Source organism: Saccopteryx leptura, chromosome 2, assembly GCF_036850995.1.
Source record: "Saccopteryx leptura isolate mSacLep1 chromosome 2, mSacLep1_pri_phased_curated, whole genome shotgun sequence".
In the NCBI taxonomy this organism is placed as follows: Eukaryota; Metazoa; Chordata; class Mammalia; order Chiroptera; family Emballonuridae; genus Saccopteryx; species Saccopteryx leptura.
This window is the reverse complement of record NC_089504.1, coordinates 55,570,853-55,590,794: the sequence shown is the minus strand read 5'-3', so window position 1 is coordinate 55,590,794 and position 19,942 is coordinate 55,570,853. Positions and strand designations below refer to the sequence as shown.

At 35.0% G+C, this 19,942-nt stretch overlaps 1 protein-coding gene across 1 annotated transcript in view; it reads left to right on the top strand.

Moving 5' to 3' along the window:
- Nucleotides 1–15,082, top strand: part of C2H9orf85 (chromosome 2 C9orf85 homolog) — a 95,766-nt gene extending 80,684 nt beyond the window's left edge. Inside the window, exons 3-4 of the mRNA XM_066368005.1 lie at nucleotides 12,379–12,492; nucleotides 12,981–15,082. Of these exons, the coding sequence (XP_066224102.1) occupies nucleotides 12,379–12,492; nucleotides 12,981–13,122 (256 nt within the window). The 3' untranslated portion in view covers nucleotides 13,123–15,082. The remainder of the gene's footprint in view (nucleotides 1–12,378; nucleotides 12,493–12,980) is intronic.
- Nucleotides 15,083–19,942: the final 4,860 nt, after the last annotated feature.

Below are 19,942 nucleotides of genomic sequence, written 5' to 3'. Positions count from 1 at the left end.
GTGGTAAATAAGAACATAACTTAACATTTACCATCTTAACCATTTTTAAGTATATATAGTTCAGTAATGTTAAGTAGATTCACATTGTTGTGCAACAGATCTTTTCCAGGACTTTTCCATCTTGAAAGTTCGAAACTATACCCATTAAACAACAACCTTGTTCAATCCTGCTAGTTCTTGGTAACCACCATTCTACTTTCTGTTGCTATGAATTTCATTACTTTAAATACCTCATATAAGTGAAATTATATTGTATTTTTCTTTTTGTGACTGGTTTATTTCACTAAGCATAATGTCTTAAAGGTTATTTCATGTAGTAGCATGTGACAGCATTCCCATCCTTTTTAAGGAAGAATAATATTTCTCTCTCTACCACATTTTGTTTCTCCATTCATACACTAATGGACATTTGGGTTACTTTCACTTATTGGCAATTGTGAGTACTACTGTGAACATTGTGCAGTTGTCTCAAGACCTTTATTTTTATTTTTCATATATATTCAAAGGTGGGATTGTGGAATCATTCAGTAATTCTATTTTTAAGTTTTTGAGGACTCTTTATACTTTTTCCATAGGTGACTGCACCATTCTACAGTTCCACCTACAGTGCACAAGGGTTCCATTTCTTCACATCTTTGCCAGCATTTGTTAACCCCCTTTTTTTCCAAAGGAAAAAAGTACTATACTCCTAAAATTCTGCTTAAAAAAGAGTACCTCTGCACTCATATTTCAAAGAAAGCACATTAATGTGCAGAGAGCAGCAGATATATTCACCAGCTTGTGGTTATATTCATGGCAATACATACCTTGCACTCATTCTTTGACACTGGACTCTTTGTCCATTAATTGGCATTCATTGCTTCTTTTTTAGGGCACAAGGTAAGACTGCAGAGGAATAATAAAATGAAAACAGGAGAGATAGATTTTGAAAAGTTATAAATTAAATGTAGAAGATGCTTGCTATAAACAATGTTTCCTCCAGAAAACAGGAGACGAAGACACCAGGTGTGGAGGAGAAAATGATCAAGAATCTTCTGTTTACTTTATTAGACAATGCAGATAATCTCAAGCTGTCTCTGTGTGTTTTTTTTTGGGGGGGGGGGTTCCACATAAATTGGCATTTGTTCATTCTTTTGCCCTTCATAGTTTTCCTTTTCTCTTGTTACATAATCTTGATGCGTGAACATTAGTGTTGTCTGTCAAAAAGAAGATTTTCTATCATCTTTGAATATACTATTTAAAGGTAAAAGTAGAGTTTTCATTACTGTCAATTGCTTACCTGTGTACAAAGTCTACTTTTTGAAATTAATATTGATTGATACAGCAGGCTTTGATTTAAAATGCCTGCCCTAAAATGTAATGATTTTGATTTTCTCTTCTTTTCTAAACTACTGTTGGTCAGAGGTAAATTATTTTGTACTCTTAAGAATTATTCTAATCAAATCTACTATTGCAACAAGACAAGTTGGTCTGATCTTTTCACTTATTTTCATCATATCATTTGGGGACACAGGAAAGTGAATTTAATCAAAGTTCTTGGAATTTGAGGATATTGTTTCCTTAAGAGCATTTTCTAAGTTGCATATGATATAATGTGTCAGTATAGTTTCAGAAACTTTCTATGCACAGATTACGTAGGGCCACTACAGGAAATGTGTTATGGAATTCTGTCAATGTTATGTTTCTATTATTTACACTCCAAGGGTGGAGTTAGCACAGCTCACTGTTTACAGCACATAGTAATCACAGATGTGAGTATTACAAGTGGAGCTTAATTATGATAAAGGTTAAAGTGTCATAATAGGACCGGGAAGTGGTTGCAACACCAGAAACATGGCAGAGTAAAATAAGCCTTTTACTTCTAGCAATATGAGTTCTTTTCTCCATTGATATTCATTGTGTGTATTCCTGGTTCTCAAACTTTTGTTCTCAGGAGCCTTTTACACTCTTAAAAATGGAAGAGGACCCCAGAGCACTTGGTTTATGTGGGTTATATCTATCAATATTTGTATTCAATATGAAAGCAGATATTTAAAAATAGTTATTTAATAAATACTATGAATATAAATAACATATGCCCATTATATGTTAACATTAATAACTTTTTATGAAAAAAAAAACTTTTGACATAAAAGTATTAGTGAGACAAGTGGCATTGTTTTAAACTTTTACAAACTTCTTTAGTATCTGGCTAGTGGAAGTGTTATTGAATAGAAAGAGTTTTCCACTTGGCACTAGCAGAGCCAAACACTAAACACCAAGAATTACAGAGGAGAAATAGTGGCTATTTTATTGATGAATATTACCACCCTGGAGAATGGGGAGCTAATACTCAAAACCCCAAACTCCTGTATGGCAGGTAGTTTACAGAGTATATAGGGCAAAATCGCAAGGCACCCTGGGTGAGGGGTTTGAGTCATGCTGGAAGCCGATTGATTGGAGGTGAGGTACGGGCAATGAATCATTCCTTCAGGTCTTGAGGACAGCTCTGAGGTCTGGCCCAGTGTCCTTCTACCTAGTTTCAGGGGAAAGTAGCCAAGGCAGCATTCCACTTTAGTGACAGGAGCCGAAACAAAACTTGGCTTAAGATATTATCTTTAGACTGCCAGAGGAACTGACCGCTGCAGCCTAGGGGGTTCCTGATTACGGGGGAAAGACTGAGTCCTTCGGTGGGAGAGAAAGAGATAGGGGCTGGGAGAGAGAAAGGGGGAGATAAAATTGCTAAAGCTAGGATTTAAAGGTAAATTTAATCAAAGTTATAAGGATCCTTGGTTTCAGAAGGAAAAAAATTTTTTATTATTTTTCTGATAATTGTAGAAATTCATCTTTGATACACTAGCAGTGGCTTTACTTTACAGTCACCGCTAGCATTTGCACACAATGCAAGGGTCAGACGGTCCATCATGGGTTTATGGCCTGGCAGCTTCTTCTCCTCTGCTGTGATGAAAGTCCTCCTGGGGACTTTTTTCCAAAACAATACTGTTTCATCACAGTTGAACACTTGTTGGGGGATGTAGCCTTCCTTTGTGATAAGCACAGCAAAATGTGCAATGTATTCCTCAGCTGCCTTAACGTCAGCACTCGGAGCTTCACCATGCCTCACCACCGAGTGGATGCCAGATCTCTTCTTGAAATTTTCAAACCAGCCGTGACTTGTCTTAAACGTATCTTCTGCTGCCTCTTTTGAGGTTGATGGTTCTTTTGTTGTAAAGTGCCAAAAGCTACAGAATTAATATTAATATTTTAGGAAGTTTAAAGAACATTTTATTAATTTGGGCTAGGCTTGCAGAAAGATTTTGTAAGTGTGATTTCTATGCTTGAGTGATTAGCCTCAAAACTTAGATGGCTGATGATATTGTGTTGTAAATGCAGAAGAGGAAGGTGAATAGCTAGCCAGGTATAGGAAGAAAAAGATTAAATTAAAATCTTTTCTTATGCTGATGAGCCATTTACAGGCATCTGCCTCTATGGAAACCACCCCTCCCCTCCTGAAAACATGTAGTTAATATATGTATCTCTAAACAAAAGGTATAAACTTATGCCGTGATGTCAGGTTTTCTCCCCTCCCCTGTGTAATTAGGAGTATATAAACAGCCCCTGAACTATTTTTGGGGTCTGTACAATTTGGGTCAGTTGCCCTGTGTCAGCCATATGCGGCCAGCATATTTAATAAATTTCCTCCTCTAATAAAACTTTTCAAAAACTTATTTGGACTACATGCCTCTACGAACACCCGTGGATTTGTGATTTTAGTTACTTCACAACACTTTCTTCTTCAAGTTGCCATAAATCAGGGGTCTCAAACTCGCGGCCCGCAGGCCGCAGCGGCCCGCCGAACAATTTTGTGCAGCCCACAGACTAATCCACGAAGTTCAAAATATTTTGGATAAAATTAAGTAAGCCTAGGTGCCTACTTGTATTTTTCATTTCTCTAGCATCCTAGCTAGATATTAGCTTAGTTAACAGCAGTTGTGATGCGAACTACAGTTTCTGGTCGTTTTGTGACACTGAGTAAACTGCATGTACAATTGTGCTTGTTGTACTGATTTTTTTTTGTTTTCAACTGCAGTGAGAAAAGTGTTGCGTAACAGTTGCCTTTTGTAGACCTAGTGCAGCCCGCTGAACGGCTGTGATCTTGCTCTGCGGCCCACATGCTGAGTTGAGTTTGAGACCCCTGCCATAAATAAATAATATGTGCCTTTTCACATATTACAGTCTCCATCACTGTATCTCCGGCCAGCTCTTTCTCTTTCACCCACATGAGCAGAAGCTTCTTCATTTCTTCATGGATATTTGTCCTTAATTGGGACAGAATTGTAGTTCTTTTGTTGGATTTGCACTTTTGATGGCATCCTTTTGTTTAAGGATGGTACAAATTGTAGATGTATTGCAGTCGTACAGCCTTGCCGGTTCAATCACTTGTAAACCACACTCATATTTTTCTATTATTTCTTGCTTTACTTTTTCAACATCATTCTTTTCTTCTACTCACCATTGTCCTTTACTCTCACTTTCTTCAACCCCATGATAGCACACAAAAAAAAGTTAGTAAAAAATGCAAAAATGATGCAAGAACAAGTACAGCGCACTAGATTTGACTTGATTCTGTGGGTAACATGTGAGAAAGAACGAGATGCTGGTGTTGTGCTGCCGATACTGGACCCATGCGCCAATGTGCCAACTAGCGGCAGCTTCCCGAATCATGACTCGCATCTCGTAATTTCACTCAGATCTATAACAAAAATATGGATCAAGTCGCAGCTTTTATCTTAAAATTTCGTATGTTGGTATGCTCGTATCTCAAGGTACCACTGTATACCAAATCTCAAGAAGTGGCAGTTTCCTAAAATGTAGAATCTGAAACTACATCAATGAACACTTTATATGCTGTTACACTAAATTGCTTTGTCTTGCACTTTGAATAGGTCTTTCTCTCATGGATGATTTTGTAACATCATGCATTTGCTCACTTGGAAATATTAGTTCATTGCGTTGAACAGATCTTCCAAATGTTGATGTTTTATTATACAATGTAAAAAGTCACGTTACTGCCACAACCATGTCATAAAAGTTTATGGGTTTTAAAATTTTTTCATTTGTTAGCTGACTGTGGAGGTGCCACTGTCTTTGTTCATAACATGCCAACACTTTTAGTATCCATTATAAGAATAAACTCACTCTGGCTGTTCGGCCCAGTGTGTGGAAGCCCCAAGTTTGATTCCAGTCAGGGCACACAGGAGAAGAGACCATCTGTTTCTCCACCCTTCCCTCTTCCCCTTTTCTCTCTCCCCTCCCTTCCTCTCTTACAGCAACGGCTGGAATTGTTCAAGCAAGTTGGCCCCATGGCCTCACCTCAGGTGCTAAAATAGCTCGGTTGCCAAGCAATAGAGCAACGCCCCAGATAGGCAGAGCATCGCCCCCTAGTGGGCTTGCCAGGTGGACCCAGGTCGGGTGCTTGCAGGGGTCTGTCTCTCTGCCTCCACATCTCCCACTTGATAAAAAAAAAAAAGTGAAAGTCAAAGAAGTTAAAGTGATTTTCAAAGATTATATAGAAAGGACAGTCATAGCTGGGCGAGAATCTGGGTCTTTGGTTTCCTAAATCAGTGCCATTTTCAAAATGTTTTCTAGTATTTACAGAAGTTCATTGAAAGTTCACATTTTGACTCTGATTTTCATTCTTAAATATGTAGTGGAAGTTTTTATTTTTATTTATTTATTTATTTTAAAATTTATTTATTTATTTATTTATGTATTTTAGAGAGGAGGGGGGAGATATAGAGAGAGAGATAGAGAGAAAGAAGGAGGAGGAGCAGGAAGCATAAACTCCCATATGTGCCTTGACCTGGCAAGCCAGGGTTTTGAACCGGCAACCTCAGTGTTTCCAGGTTGACACTTTATCCACTGCGCCACCATAGGTCAGGCTGTAGTGGAAGTTTTTAAACTTTTACTTTCTCTTTTGTGTTTTTCATTGCGAAAAGGTAAATAATTTTTGCTTTTAAAATACATTTTTAAAAAGTGTATGACTGTCTACTTTGTTACTAAACAGTTTATAAGAATGACCAGTGTTTTTATTTGACCACTGTTTTTAGTAAAATAATTATTTGTGTATATTTATGGCCAAGATTATTTGATTATTCCTTGGGATTGTATTCTGTAGAGAAATGAAAGAAGGCAAAATCAGCATTATTTTAATATCTGAAGGACTCTTGGTTGGCAATGTACTCAGTTTTCAAAATAGAACCAAATTCCAAGGGAAATTAGGTAAAATTTACATTTATATGATTTCAAAGTTTTTCCTTTGCATTTTTGTAAGAAAAAACAAGAGTGATTAAATAACTTACAGTTATTTTAAAGATATTTAGTATATCTCACAAATTTTATGATAACTTGGAATGAATCTCTTATTAAAATAATTTCTAAAGCATTTAATGCTTAAATTAAGATTCTATGTCTAGGCAAATTATGATAGTGGTAAAAAAAATCTAGAAACTTAATTACTTTCAGACCTTCTCTCATTTTACTTCCAGTGAGTAAGTAAAGCATGGATTAAGAGTTTTGAAAGAGAAGGCACACAGAGGTCCCACTCGTGTGACAGAAACTGGAAGGTTGTAAACATCTAAAAATTTATAAAATTTACATTTATACTGAGGGAAGATGTCATTATCTCTTTATAAAAAGGTATATTTATATTCACAGTGTTGCTAACCTAATATAACCTACTTGGTTTTCAGAATTAATTTAAATTTGAAAAGAGTATAATCTCTTTCTACAATAGAATTCCTTCTCTTCTCCAAATTGACCCTTAAGGTCTCAACCAGCAGTGGGAACACTGGCAAGCCCCCACATCTAGAAAGTATTCCTTTGATCTGGTCACGGGTTTTCAAGCTGTAGTGTGCATAAGAATGTCTTGAAGAGTTGGTTTAACAGATTCTTGGGACCCATCCTCAAGATTCTGATTATGTAAAGAATGGCTGTAGCCATTAATCAGCATTTTAATAAGATGTGCAGGTGACTGAGTCAGTCTTTTGAGTCAGTTGTTTTGGGGATTAGTTGGGCTAGAGAATGTGTGATCTTTTGACTTCAGATTCCCAAACTGGAGATCCCATTTTTAAGTCTATTTACATGTCAATTTTAACATTGACAGTGCTGTAAACAGTTCTATCCCTGAATTAGCAATTTGAACACTTACAGATTGGTTACTCTAGGACTCCCTGGTATGAAACAACATGTATACAGAAATGAAAACTATTCTAATTTTCTTGAAGCCTCAGATGAACCTAACCAAGATAGACTTTCTTTAAAATTATTTTAAAACTTTAAAAAATTAAAGGAAAACAACACTGAAAATTTTCCTAATCCAAACTTATTTTCCCACCCACTAGACCACTGATTCACCAGTTGGCGGACATTTAGGTTTTTCTAGTTTGGGTGGTTATGAATTACACTGCCATAAACATTTGTATACAGGTTTTGTGTGAACATATGCTTTCATTGTTCATAAGTAAATATTTAGCAATGAGACTACTGTGTTGTATGTTAAGGGTATGTTTATAGGAAACTGTCAAACCATTTTCCAGAGTGGCTGTACCATTTGTATTCTCACCAGTGTTTTATGAGAGTTCTAGGTATTTTAGCCTAGACATAAACTGTATCTCATTGTGATTTAAATTTGCATATCTCTGATTGCAAAAAACAATGAGCACATTTTTTCATGTGCTCATTTTGCATCCCTATTTCTTCTTTGGGGAAGTTTATCTTTAACTCATGTTTTCTTTGAGTTATTTTGTTTAATTATTCCTGAGTTTTGAAGGTTTTTTTATATTTGCTGTATAAACCTTTTATCAGATAATGTGTTTTACAAGTATATTCTGCTTTTATATATCAGTTTATGACTCATTTCCTGTTCATTTTATGGTTCTCTAATTGTTCCAGCATTATTTGTTGAAAAAGTCTATTCTTTCTTCATTGAATTCCCTTTGTACTATGTTGGAAATCAATTGTTATATATATGGGTTTTTGGGGGGGTTATATTTTGTCATACTGACCTGTCTGTTCTTTCACCAATACCATTCTACCCTGATTACTGTGGCTTTATGGAAATTCTTGAAATCCAGTCAGAGACTCTTCCAACTTTGTTTTCTTTATGAAAATTGTTTTGGCTGTTATAGTTTCTTTGTTTTTTGTCTTATAACTTAGAATCAGCATGCCAGTATTTACAGAAAATCATTGGTCATTGCTACAACATAGACATAGTTACTGATTTTCTCTGATTTTCTGTTTTCCAATTCATTGATTTCTGTTCATATCAGTATATCTTGTTTCCTTTTGTTTGCTTTGAGTTTTATTTACTTTTTCTAATTTCTTAAGATGGGAGTTTAGATAGTTTTTCCTGTTTAATATGAACATGTAATTATATATATTTCCCAAGAACATTTTTTAGCTCCATTCCACTAATTTTGATGATGTGTTTTCATTGTAATTCAATCAAAATATTTTCCTTATGACTTCCTTTTTTTTGACCTGTAGATTCTTTAGAAATGTTCTGTTTAATTTATAGATATTTGGAAATTTTGCAGATACTTTTCTGTTACTAATTTCTAGTTCATTTCACTATGGTAAGAGAACATATATACTTCATGTAAATTTTCAGGTTTTTTTATTTTTAAATTTGTTGAAGTTGTTTTTATGGCTTATATATGGTCTATCTTAGAGAATGTGTCATGTGTAATTGAAAAGAATATATTGCTCTTGTTGGGTGGAGGGTTCTATAAATGTCTGTTTGCTTGATAATCTTCTGTCAACCAGATGTTCTATATCTTTAATGATTTTTTTTTTTTTACACAGAAACAGAGAATCAGAGAGAGGGATAGATAGGGACAGACAGACAGGAATGGAGAGAGATGAGAAGCATCAATCATTAGTTTTTTGTTGTGTCACCTTAGTTGTTCATTGATTTCTTTCTCATATGTACCTTGACCGTGGGCCTTCAGCAGACCAGAGTAACCCCTTGCTCAAGCCAGCAACTTTGGGTCCAAGCTGGTGAGCTTTGCTCAAACCAGATGAGCCCGCGCTCAAGCTGGCAACCTCGGGGTCTCGAACCTGGGTCCTCCACATCCCAGTCCGACACTCTATTCACTGCACCACCACCTGGTCAGGCTTTAATGATTTTTTTTTTATCTATTTGTTCCATTAGTTACAGAGAGAGAAGTGTTAAAGTCCTTAGTTGTAATTGTGAATGTTTATCTCTCTTTTTATTTCAATAGTTTTTCCTCATTTCTTTTAACACTCTGTTGTTGGGTGCATAAACATTTAGGATTATTGCGGCTTTTTTTGAAAATTGATTCCTTTATTATCATGTTAATATACTTTTTGATTAGTGTTCCCATGTTTTTTTTCTTGTTCTACTTTTAACTATATATTTAGTTTAAAGTGGTTATTTTTATATCTTTTACTCCATGTTTTTCTTATTGCTAACATTTGCATTTGAATTTTTATAAACAACTTTATTGAGATTTAATTTGCATACTGTATAGTTCATCCCATTTGAAATACATGATTCAGTGGCTTTTAGAACCTCACAGAGTTGTGCACCAATCACAACAATCAATTTTTGAACATTTTCAATACGTCAGAAAGAAACCCATGCTCATAGCAATCTCCATTTTACCCCAAACATCTCCCACCCCTTGCTTTTTGTCCCTATAGATTTACTGATTTGGGACATTTCCTATAAAGAGAAACATGTAATATATAGTCTTTGTGACTAGGTTTTTTTATTTAACATAATTTTTTCAAGTACACTGTAACATTTATCTGTACTTAATTATTTTTATTACTAAATAATATTTCATTGTATAGCTGTACTTTTTATTTATCCATTCATCAATTGATGGACATTTAAACTTTTTCCACATTTTTGACTATTGTAAATAATGCTGCCATGAACATTGTATGTACAGCTTTTTGTGTGCATATACATTTTCAGTGCTCTTGGGTATATTTTAAAAATGAGATTTCTGGGTTATTTGATAAGTCTATATTTAAACTTTGGAGGAACTGCCAAATTATTTTTTTAAATGATAATACCTCTTTTAGTTCTCATCAGCAATACAGGGATTTCAGTTTCTCTACATCCATACCAACTTGTTATTGCCCTTCTTTTACTTTATTTTTTTAAACTTATATTATTGATTTTAGAGAGAAGAAGGGAGAGAGAGTAGAGACAGAGACATCAATCTGTTCCCATATGTGCCCTGCCTCGGTATCCAACCATCAACAATTGCATATTGGGATGATGCTCTAACCACCGAGCTATTTGTCCAGGGCTCTTTTTACATTCTTTATAATGTCTTTTGATGAGCAAAAGTGTAAAATTTTTTAAATTGAAGTATCATCAACATATAAGTTTTAGATGTACAGCATAATTACTATTTTCATACATTGTGAAATGATATGTTCGGTAAACATCCATCAACATACCTAGTACTAAAAAAAATTTTTTTTGGCCCTGGCTGGTTGGCTCAGTGGTAGAGTGTTAGCCAGTGTATGGAAGTTCCAGGTTCAATTTCTGGTCAGGGCACACAGGAGAAGCAACCATCTGCTTCTCCACTGCCCCCCCCCCCAACTCTATTTCTCTCTCTCTCTCTTCCCTTCCTGTAGCCATGGCTCAAATGATTCGAGCAAAGTTTACCTGAGCACTGAGGATGGCTTCATAGCCTCATCTCAGGTGCTAAAATAGCTTGGTTGCTGAGCAACAAAGCAGTGGCTAGAGCAGCAGAGCATCTCCTGGCAGGAGGCATACTGGGTGGATCCTGGTCAGGGCTCATATGGGAGTCTGTCTCTATCTCCCTGCCTCTCATTTAATAAAAAAAGAAAATTTTTTTCTTGTGATGAGAACTTCTAAGATGTAATATCTTAGCAACTTTTGAATATGCAATATAGAATTATTAACTATAGTTCCCATAGTTAATAGCAACTAAAAATAGTTCCTCAAAGAACTAGTGAAAGAAAGTTCAAAGAAAGAAGGAATTGACATAGATCAGAGTAGAAATAAATAAAATAGAAACTAAAAAGAGAAAAATTAAGAAGAGCTGGTTATTTAAAAACATAAAATTAACAAATCTGGCTAATAAAAAAGAGAGGACTCAAATAAAATCAAGAATGAAAGGGATATTACAACTGATGCCACAGAAATACAAAGAATCACAAGAGACTACTATGGATAATTGTACACCAACAAATTTGACAACCTAGAAGAAATGGATAAATTCTTAGAAACATACAGCCTATAAGACAAGACATTCAAAGAACAATTAATACCAACCTTTTTCAACTTTTCCAAAAAATAGAAGAGGAGAGACCACTTCCAAATTCATTGGACAAGGCCAGCATCACTGATACTAAAACTAGAAAAGAATGCCACTAGAAAAGAAAATGACAGGCCAGCCCTGGCTAGATAGCTCTGTTGATTAGAGCATTGTCCCAAAACACAGAAGTTGAGGGTTCCATTCCCAGTCAGGGCACATACAGAAACAGATAAATGTTTCTGTCTCTCTCTTTATCTTTCTGTCTCTAAAAATCAATAAATAAGTTTAAAAAATTAAGAGGAAGAAAAAAATTACAGGCCAATATTTCTGATTAATTTAGATGCAGACATGCTCAATAAACTATTAGCAAACCAAATTAAACAGTACATTAAAAGGATCATACAACATAATCAAGTGGAATTTAGTCCAGGGATACAAGGATAATTCATCATCTACAAACCAATATGATATGTCACATTAAGAGAATGAAAGATAAAAATAATATGATCATCTTAATACTTGTAGAAAAAGTACTTGACAAAATCCAGTGTCCATATGTTATTTTAAAAAATTCTCAAAATAGTAAATATAAAGAGAAAGTACCTCAACATATAAATGCCACATTTAACAAGCCTGTAGCTAACATTATATTCAACAGTAGAAAGCCAAAAGCTTCTTTTCTAAGATCAGAACAAGACAAGGATGCCTACTCTTCCCACTTTTACTCAAAATAGTATTATAAGTCCTGGCCAGAGTAATTAGGCAAGAAAAAGAAATAAAAGGCATCCAAGTTGGAAAGGAAGACATAAAACTCACTATTTGCAGATTACTTTTTTTAAGGCTTTAAGAAAGTAGTTAAGTCTCAAGTACTATTATTTTGTCTCTGTAAACTGTTCTCTAGAAATACTTTATAATTAATCTAAAGTTATATACAATAATATCTACCTGAGATTGAACCCTAGGAGTTCTGATATTTAGGCTTATCACCTATTTAGCTGCACTTCCTCATTTTATCAAATAAATCTTAGGTAATTAGTAAAAATTAATGTTTGATTTTATTTTTCACTTTTAGTGTTAAATGTTTACAAAAGACAGTGAAGGATTCTTATTACATAATGTGTAGACCATGTGCCTGTGAACTTGAAGTTTGTGCAAAATGTGGAAAGAAAGAAGACATTGTTATTCCGTGAGTATTTCTTTTATGTTTGGGTTTTACTCTTTTTGTAATTGGTAAGTGAATTTTATTTAAGGAAATGTCCAGTTGCTTAGAGAGTCTTAAGTTGCAATATATCAAATTAATATAGATGTTTTCTACGTAACAGGAAAAAGTCTAAATTTATCATTACCGTAAAAGTGAAACATTATATTTTTAGGAAATTAAAATATAATATTTATCTATGAAGTTCACATTCATTACTCATTACAAAATAAGATCCTTATTATGTAACTACTTTTCTTTAATGGACATCATGCATTAATTTCCTTGCACCTACTTTAGTGACAGCAATATTATAATTTGTTGGATTTTGAGTTAAATTAGTCTTCAAGGATCTTTATACTTATTTTATTAGACTTCTGTTATTTAGGAAATATATTGTAAATTCTTTTCAGCCTACAGAGTTAAATAGTGAAAGCCTGAGAAATAAAGAAAAGTTTTATTTCTTTCATCATTAGGTTTAATAAAGAACCAGAAAAGACAGAAAACATAGAAAATAATCTACATTCCAACTGTGGAAGAAGCTGCAGAAGAAATGAAGAAGAAAGTGATGATTTCGATTTTGATATTGATTTAGATGACACAGAAGATGACAAATAGATTAATATATTAAAAGTTGATATAAAAACATGAAATTATGAACAACTTTGAGGGTTTTACAAAAAACTATGTATCCTAGTGAAGAATTTTTATAACCTATAGAAAATGGCATTTATACATGGACAATATGATTGTGTATGATATTGGAATAATTATAAAACTTTTATCCAGAGTTTTCTTATAATAAATTTTAAAAGTAGCATATGCTAGAATATCTTCCAGAATTAGTATTATGATATCATAATACAGTTCATGGAATTATTTAGAAGAATATACTACCTAATATCAAAGTAAAAAAGGTTCAGAATCAATGGTTGTGTAAGAACTATTTTGTAGAAAAATGAGATGACATTATTATTACTAGCCTCAAAAATTGGTTCTAGGTATGTACCTTTTGAGAAAAATTTCTCTCAAGTAAATGACCCACGTAACAAAAGCCCCTTAATGTTTGGTTGCTTTATAAAGCAAAAAGTTTATTTTTTTTAATAGTAATATTAAACAAGGGTATAGCCATTTTTTTGTATTTTTATATACATCATCACTTTTGTACCTTTCTTCTTTTGCATGCTATACATACAGAAAAATGCATAAAATATATGTATAGTTTAAGAAATAATTATAAACTCATGTATCTATCACCCTGATTAAGAAACTAGTCCTAAATATTTTAAAGTAGCTATCTGATTTTTGAACTCTTTTCTCTTTTTATTTTGAAAATCTCAAATCTAAAGAAAAATAGAAAAATAATACAATGAACTTTTATATACTTCTAACTGGATTTATATTTTTTAATAATTTGCTATGTTTTCTTTGTATCTGAATAGGTGAATATAGATACATATTTGCTGAATCATTTGAAAATAAGTGGCAGGCATTGGTTTTGAACAGACATATTATGCACGTAATTTTCTATCTCTTCTTTATTTTATTATTATGAAATGTGTGAGATTAGTCCAGGTTTTTGCAAGAGCTCTGATTAGTTCATTTTACATTACTGTGTTTTATTCTATCGTATTTACATACCACAATTTATTTATACTCTACTGTTAAGGATCATTTGAGTTATCTCAGCTTTTTCCTATTAGAAACACTACCGCTGTGAGCACTGTTATATGTGTTTTTGGTACACATGTCTCGTTTGTTGATACACATTTTGTATGTATGAATCTAGCAATGGTTGAGGGCATCAGGTCTGTGCGTGTTCAGTATTACAATACAGTGCCATGCTGATTTTCCAGAAGGATTGTTATCTTCCTTCCCCATGGCAATGCATTAGAATTCCAGTGCTTTGCGTCATTTCCAACACTTGGTGTTAGACTTTTTAATTTGTCAATTAGACATGTGTCGCACATATTTCTTTGCTTTATTAATTTTTCCCTAATTATTAAGTTTGAGCTTCTTTTAATATTTTGACAGGTTTGGGATATTAGGTAATATTAAGGAATTGTTTTGGTGAAGTATGTGTAAGTGAAGGATAATAATGTTATTTAAGAAATGTAGCCCTGGCCGGATAGCTAGGTCCAGAGGGGCAAGGATTGCTGGTTTGATGCCTGTTCAGGGCAGATACAGGAATAGATCAATGTTTCTGTCTTTCTCTCTCTCTCTTTCTCTTCCTCTCTCTCTAAAATCAATAAATGAATTTAAAAAGTTGCATACTAAATACGTAAGGGTGTAATGTCAATTTACTTTAAAATATTTCAACCTAAAATAATTAAGACACATAACATTACAGTGGCATCAAAAATATGTTAACCAGGAATAAATTTTAAAAATACTCAAGAATTCTGTTAACAAAACTATAAAATCTTATCAAGAATTAAAGAAAATAGCCCTGGCTGGTTGGTTCAGTGGTAGAGCATTGGCCCGGTATGTGGAATTCCTGGGTTTGACTACCAGTCAGGGCATATAGCAGGGGTCCCCAAACTTTTTACACAGGGAGCCAGTTCACTGTCCCTCAGACCGTTGGAGGGCCGGACTATAAAAAAAACTATGAACAAATCCCTATGCACACTGCACATATCTTATTTTAAAGTAAAAAAACAAAACGGGAACAAATACAATATTTAAAATAAAGAACAAGTAAATTTAAATCAACAAACTGACCAGTATTTCGATGGGAACTATGGGTTTGCTTTTGGCTAATGAGATGGTCAATGTGCTCCTCTCAATGACCACCAATGAAAGAGGTGCTTCTTCCAGAAGTGTGGCGGAGGCCGGATAAATGGCCTCAGGGGGCCGCAGTTTGGGGACCCTTGGCATATAGAGTGCCCATCTGCTTCTCCACCCCTCCCCCTTTTCTCCCCTCCCTATCTCTCTCTTCCCCTCCTGCAGCCAAGGCTCCATGGCAGCAAAATTGGCCTGGGTGCTTAGGATGGCTCCATGGCCTCCACCTCAGGTGCTAGAATGGCTCCAGCAGCAATGGAGCAATGCCACAAATGGGCCAAGCATCACCCCCTGGTGGGCATGCCGGGTGGATCCCAGTCAGGCACATGCGGGAGTCTGTCTGACCGCCTCCGCTTCTAACTTCAGAAAAATAAAAAAATAAAAAAATTTTAAAGAGAGAGAGAGAATTAAATAAAATAGAGACAAAAATAGAAAATGATTTTTAAAAAGTGGAGGGAGATACCATGTTCATTATGTGGAAATCTCAGTAGTCTGAGTTTACATTCTTACCAAAAGTTTCTTTCCAATTTGGATGGCTTGTCTGTTTGCATATAGGTTTATTTCCTGGACAATAGAACTTTTGTGGTTAAAGAGACAACTAAATTATTATTATGCATAAATAAGTTATTTCCCACCTGAATAAATTATAACTCCTCAGATTACCAGAAGGGGAATTTAACAGAGAGCATCACCTCATGACATCTGCTGATAATCTGCAGTTCATTCTTTTGAGCTAAGCAAGGTTGTTTTGTTTTAACAGACTTAAATTTAATTGTTATATTTAGTTAATTTTTATTCTTTAGGAATATTATCTTTTCTAAACTAAAAAGTTTGTTTTTTTTAAATTGAAATCCAACATGGATCTAAATCCTGGCTTGGTCACTTAGTAGCTGTAGGACTTGCTACAAATTAATCTTTCTGTTCCTTGGCTTCCATCAGGTTGATAGAAGGATTAAATGTGTTAATTTGTAAAATGCTTAGAACCTGTAAGAGCACTACACAATTATATTGATACTTTGAGTGTGTGTGTGTGCATAAATTCATTAGTAATAAACATCAATTTGGTTGTTTGCCTATATTCTGCAAAAGAACATATTGATATATATATATATAATGCAGAATGTTTATATATGAATCTTGTTAGTTGCAGATCCATGCTTGCTATCTTGTTCCAGAGTGTTTTTTATTTAACTACTGCCCTATAGTACTACTATATCATATGTCAAAAGCATTTCTATAGGCAAATAGAGAAAGCTATATTATATGGAGAATGACATGAACAAGTTATTTGGTGACTAAAAAGCCTTGGAATAATAATGTTAATAATATAATAATAGCTAGAATTTATTCATTTAACAAATAATCTTTTTTTAAAATTATTTTATTTATTCATTTTAGAGAGGATGGAGAAGGGGGGTGGAGCAAGAAGCATCAACTCCCATATGTGCCTTGACCAGCAAGCCCAGGGTTTTGAACTGGCAACCTCAGAGTTCTAGGTCAGCTCTTTATCCACTGTACCACCACAGGTCAGGCCTAACAAATAATCTTTGAGCACCTCTGTGTGCAAAGCACTGTTCAAGAAACTTAGGATACAACAACCAATGAGACAAAGATACCTATCTTTCAGAGATAACCTTTCAGTAGGAGGAGACAGATAATAAGCAGTAAACATAATTAAGTTATATATTAGAAGGTGAAAAGTGCTATGAGAAAAAGTAAGGCATGAAATGGTGATTGGAAGTTTAAGGGCATGGATGGGGTGGAAGGGAGGGTGTACAAATGAGTGGGAAGTAGGCTATCATTTTTAAATAAGGTGTCTGGGGAGACATGTTGGGGAGTAGTGCTCCAAGCCAGAGAAACAGCCACTACAAGTCTTCTAAAGCAAGATTGTGCCAGGCGAGTTTAAGGAACTGCAAGGAAGGGAGTGACTAAGTTGATTAAGAGATAGTAAGATCACATACCTTTATGATTTTTTTTAATCTTTTGTTTTCATGCATTTGACAATGACTTCTAAGGAGTGAATTTCTTATTTATGCTAGCTAAGGTTTTCTAGGCTCCTCTGATCTTTGGTCAGTGTCCTTAAACAGACTTGTAAAATGGTTGGCCATTATTTCTTCAAATACAGCTCTTTCTTATTCTTGCTTCCTAGCGCTCCAACTACATTTACTATAGGGCCTTTTTTCACTCTGTTCTGTCTCTTTCTTTCTTTCTTTCTTTCTTTCTTTCTTTCTTTCTTTCTTCCTTTCTTCCTTTCTTTCCTTTCTTTCCTTTCTTTCCTTTCTTTCCTTTCTTTCCTTTCTTTCCTTTCTTTCCTTTCTTTCTTTCTTTCCTTCCTTTCCTTTCTTTTCTTTCTTTCTTTCTTTCTTTCTTTCTTTCTTTCTTTCTTTCTTTCTTTCTTTCTTTCTTTCTTTCTTTTTCTTTCTTGGCTTCAATTTTTGTTTTCTATTGGCCTTCTTTGCACTTATTAATTCTATCTCTGAGATAATAGGATTAATGTGTTCAGTCTGCTTTTAAACCTAATACATTTTTTTATTTCAGATACTGGATTTTATAGTTCTAAAATGTCCACTTGATTCTTTTTTAATAGATTTTAATGGCCCTGGCTGGAGAGTTGGTTGGTTAGAGCATCATCCAGATACACAGGGTTGCTGGTTCAATCCCCAGCCAGGACATATATGAGAACAGACTGATGTTTCCATCTCTCTGTGTCTCTCTCTTCCTATTTCCTAAATATCAATAAATGAAACTTTTAAAAAAAGATTTTAAGGCCCTGGCCGGTTGGCTTAGCGGCAGAGCATCAGCCCAGTGTGTGGAAGTCCTGGGTTTGATTCCCAGTCAGGGCACACAGGAGAAGTGCCCATCTGCTTCTCCACCCCTCCCCCTCTCCTTCCTCTCTGTCTCTCTCTTCCCCTCCCACAGCCAAGGCTCCATTGGAGCTAAGTTGGCCCAGGCACTGAGGATGGCTTCATGGCCTCTGCCTCAGGTGCTAGAATGGCTCTGATTGCAGCAGAGCGATGCCCCAGAGGGGCCAAGCATCGCCTCCTGGTGGCATGCCAGTTGGATCCCGGTTGGGCGCATGTGGGAGTCTGTTTGCCCTCCCCCCCCCCAGCTTCTCACTCTCACTTTGGAAAAATACAAAAAAAGAAAAAAAAAGATTTTAATTCTGTTAAAACAGTGCATGCTACCTATCTTGTCCATCTTTTTTCTTTTTCTTTGATGTTAATTACAGATTTTGAAGTTTTTGCTCATTTATGTTTGCTTATAATTGATTATTTTATATTTTGATTATTGGTTACTATCCCTTGGTTTGCATATCTAATAATTTTATTTTATGCTAGAAATTGTAGATGATACATTATAGAGGCTTTCTCTAAAAGTAAATTACTGTAGATCGCCTTGATCCTGTCAAAAATTGGGCTTAAGATTTGTTAGAGGTGATCTATTTCAGTTCTAGAATTCCTCATTTCTGCCTCTTGCTCCTTGAGTGCTGCCGTTATTTATCCCTAGGAATGTGTTTTCTGGGGTCTGAATGCCAAGGCTGTTCACCAGGGCATCAGCACTCTGGGTAAGCCCAAACTCTAGCCCTGTGTAACCTTTGAAATCTGCCTAGCTCTGAGCCTCTCAGCAGCTGTTCTCTGCTAGGACTCCTGGAGTTGTGCCCTGCATGTGTGCAGCTTAGGAGACGGAGGAATGACCAGAGTAGAAGGAAAATCAAGAAAGGGTGACCTGGAAGGCCAGGGGCACATGTATTGAGTACTTAATATATCCTGGCACTGTGCTAAACTAAGCCCTTTACATGATAAACTCATTCAGTGTTCATTATGACCTTGTGCAGTGATAACTATTATTATTTACATTTACAGATGAGAAACAGGTGAAATAATTTGGCCAGAACCTATATGATCATCTGATCCCAGAACTTGTCTGCTTATTAGGTTTGATGTGCATAAAAAATATGTGAGTTGCTGACTGGATAACTCCACTATTTATTCCAGGAGTGCTGACTGTCAGGCCCTCTGTCATACCTTCATTTCCATTAATTTAGATGATTTAGAGTTTCTCTCTCTCTCTTTCTCTTTCTCTTTTCTGAAGACCTCTTGGGTCCCAGGAATCATTAATCATTGGAGAATGCTTAGGTTTTTAGCTGTGGCTGATGCAACTGAATTCAATTCATTTTTTTTACTCTTCTGTCGTGACTGTTGATTTCCTCATATAAATCCTAACACCTGTAATCTTTCTAATTAGGTGATGCCACTTTATTATGAGACCTACTTGCAGAGTGGAAGAGATGCAGGTGTTTGTACAATCCTGGAAGTATCTGTAGCCGTATTGGGAAAGTAAGTGTAGTGATCATCTCCCATTCAGCAATAATCATTAGGGGAGGAAAATCGAAGTTGCTGCAAGGACTTGGTACTTATATATATATATATATATTTTTTATCATATAAGGTAAACAACAATGTTTTGAGTATTCTTTATACGGTATTTTAGGTAACTAACCAGAGGCTCAGAGGATTTATAACTTGCCAAAGTAAAAAAGGTAAATGAATACGAGATTCAAACCAAGTCTTTGTGGCTCCAAAGCCTGTATTATATCTTTCAACCACACTTATACAAAATTACAAATATTTTATGTTTCTAAATGTGTTTTGCTTAA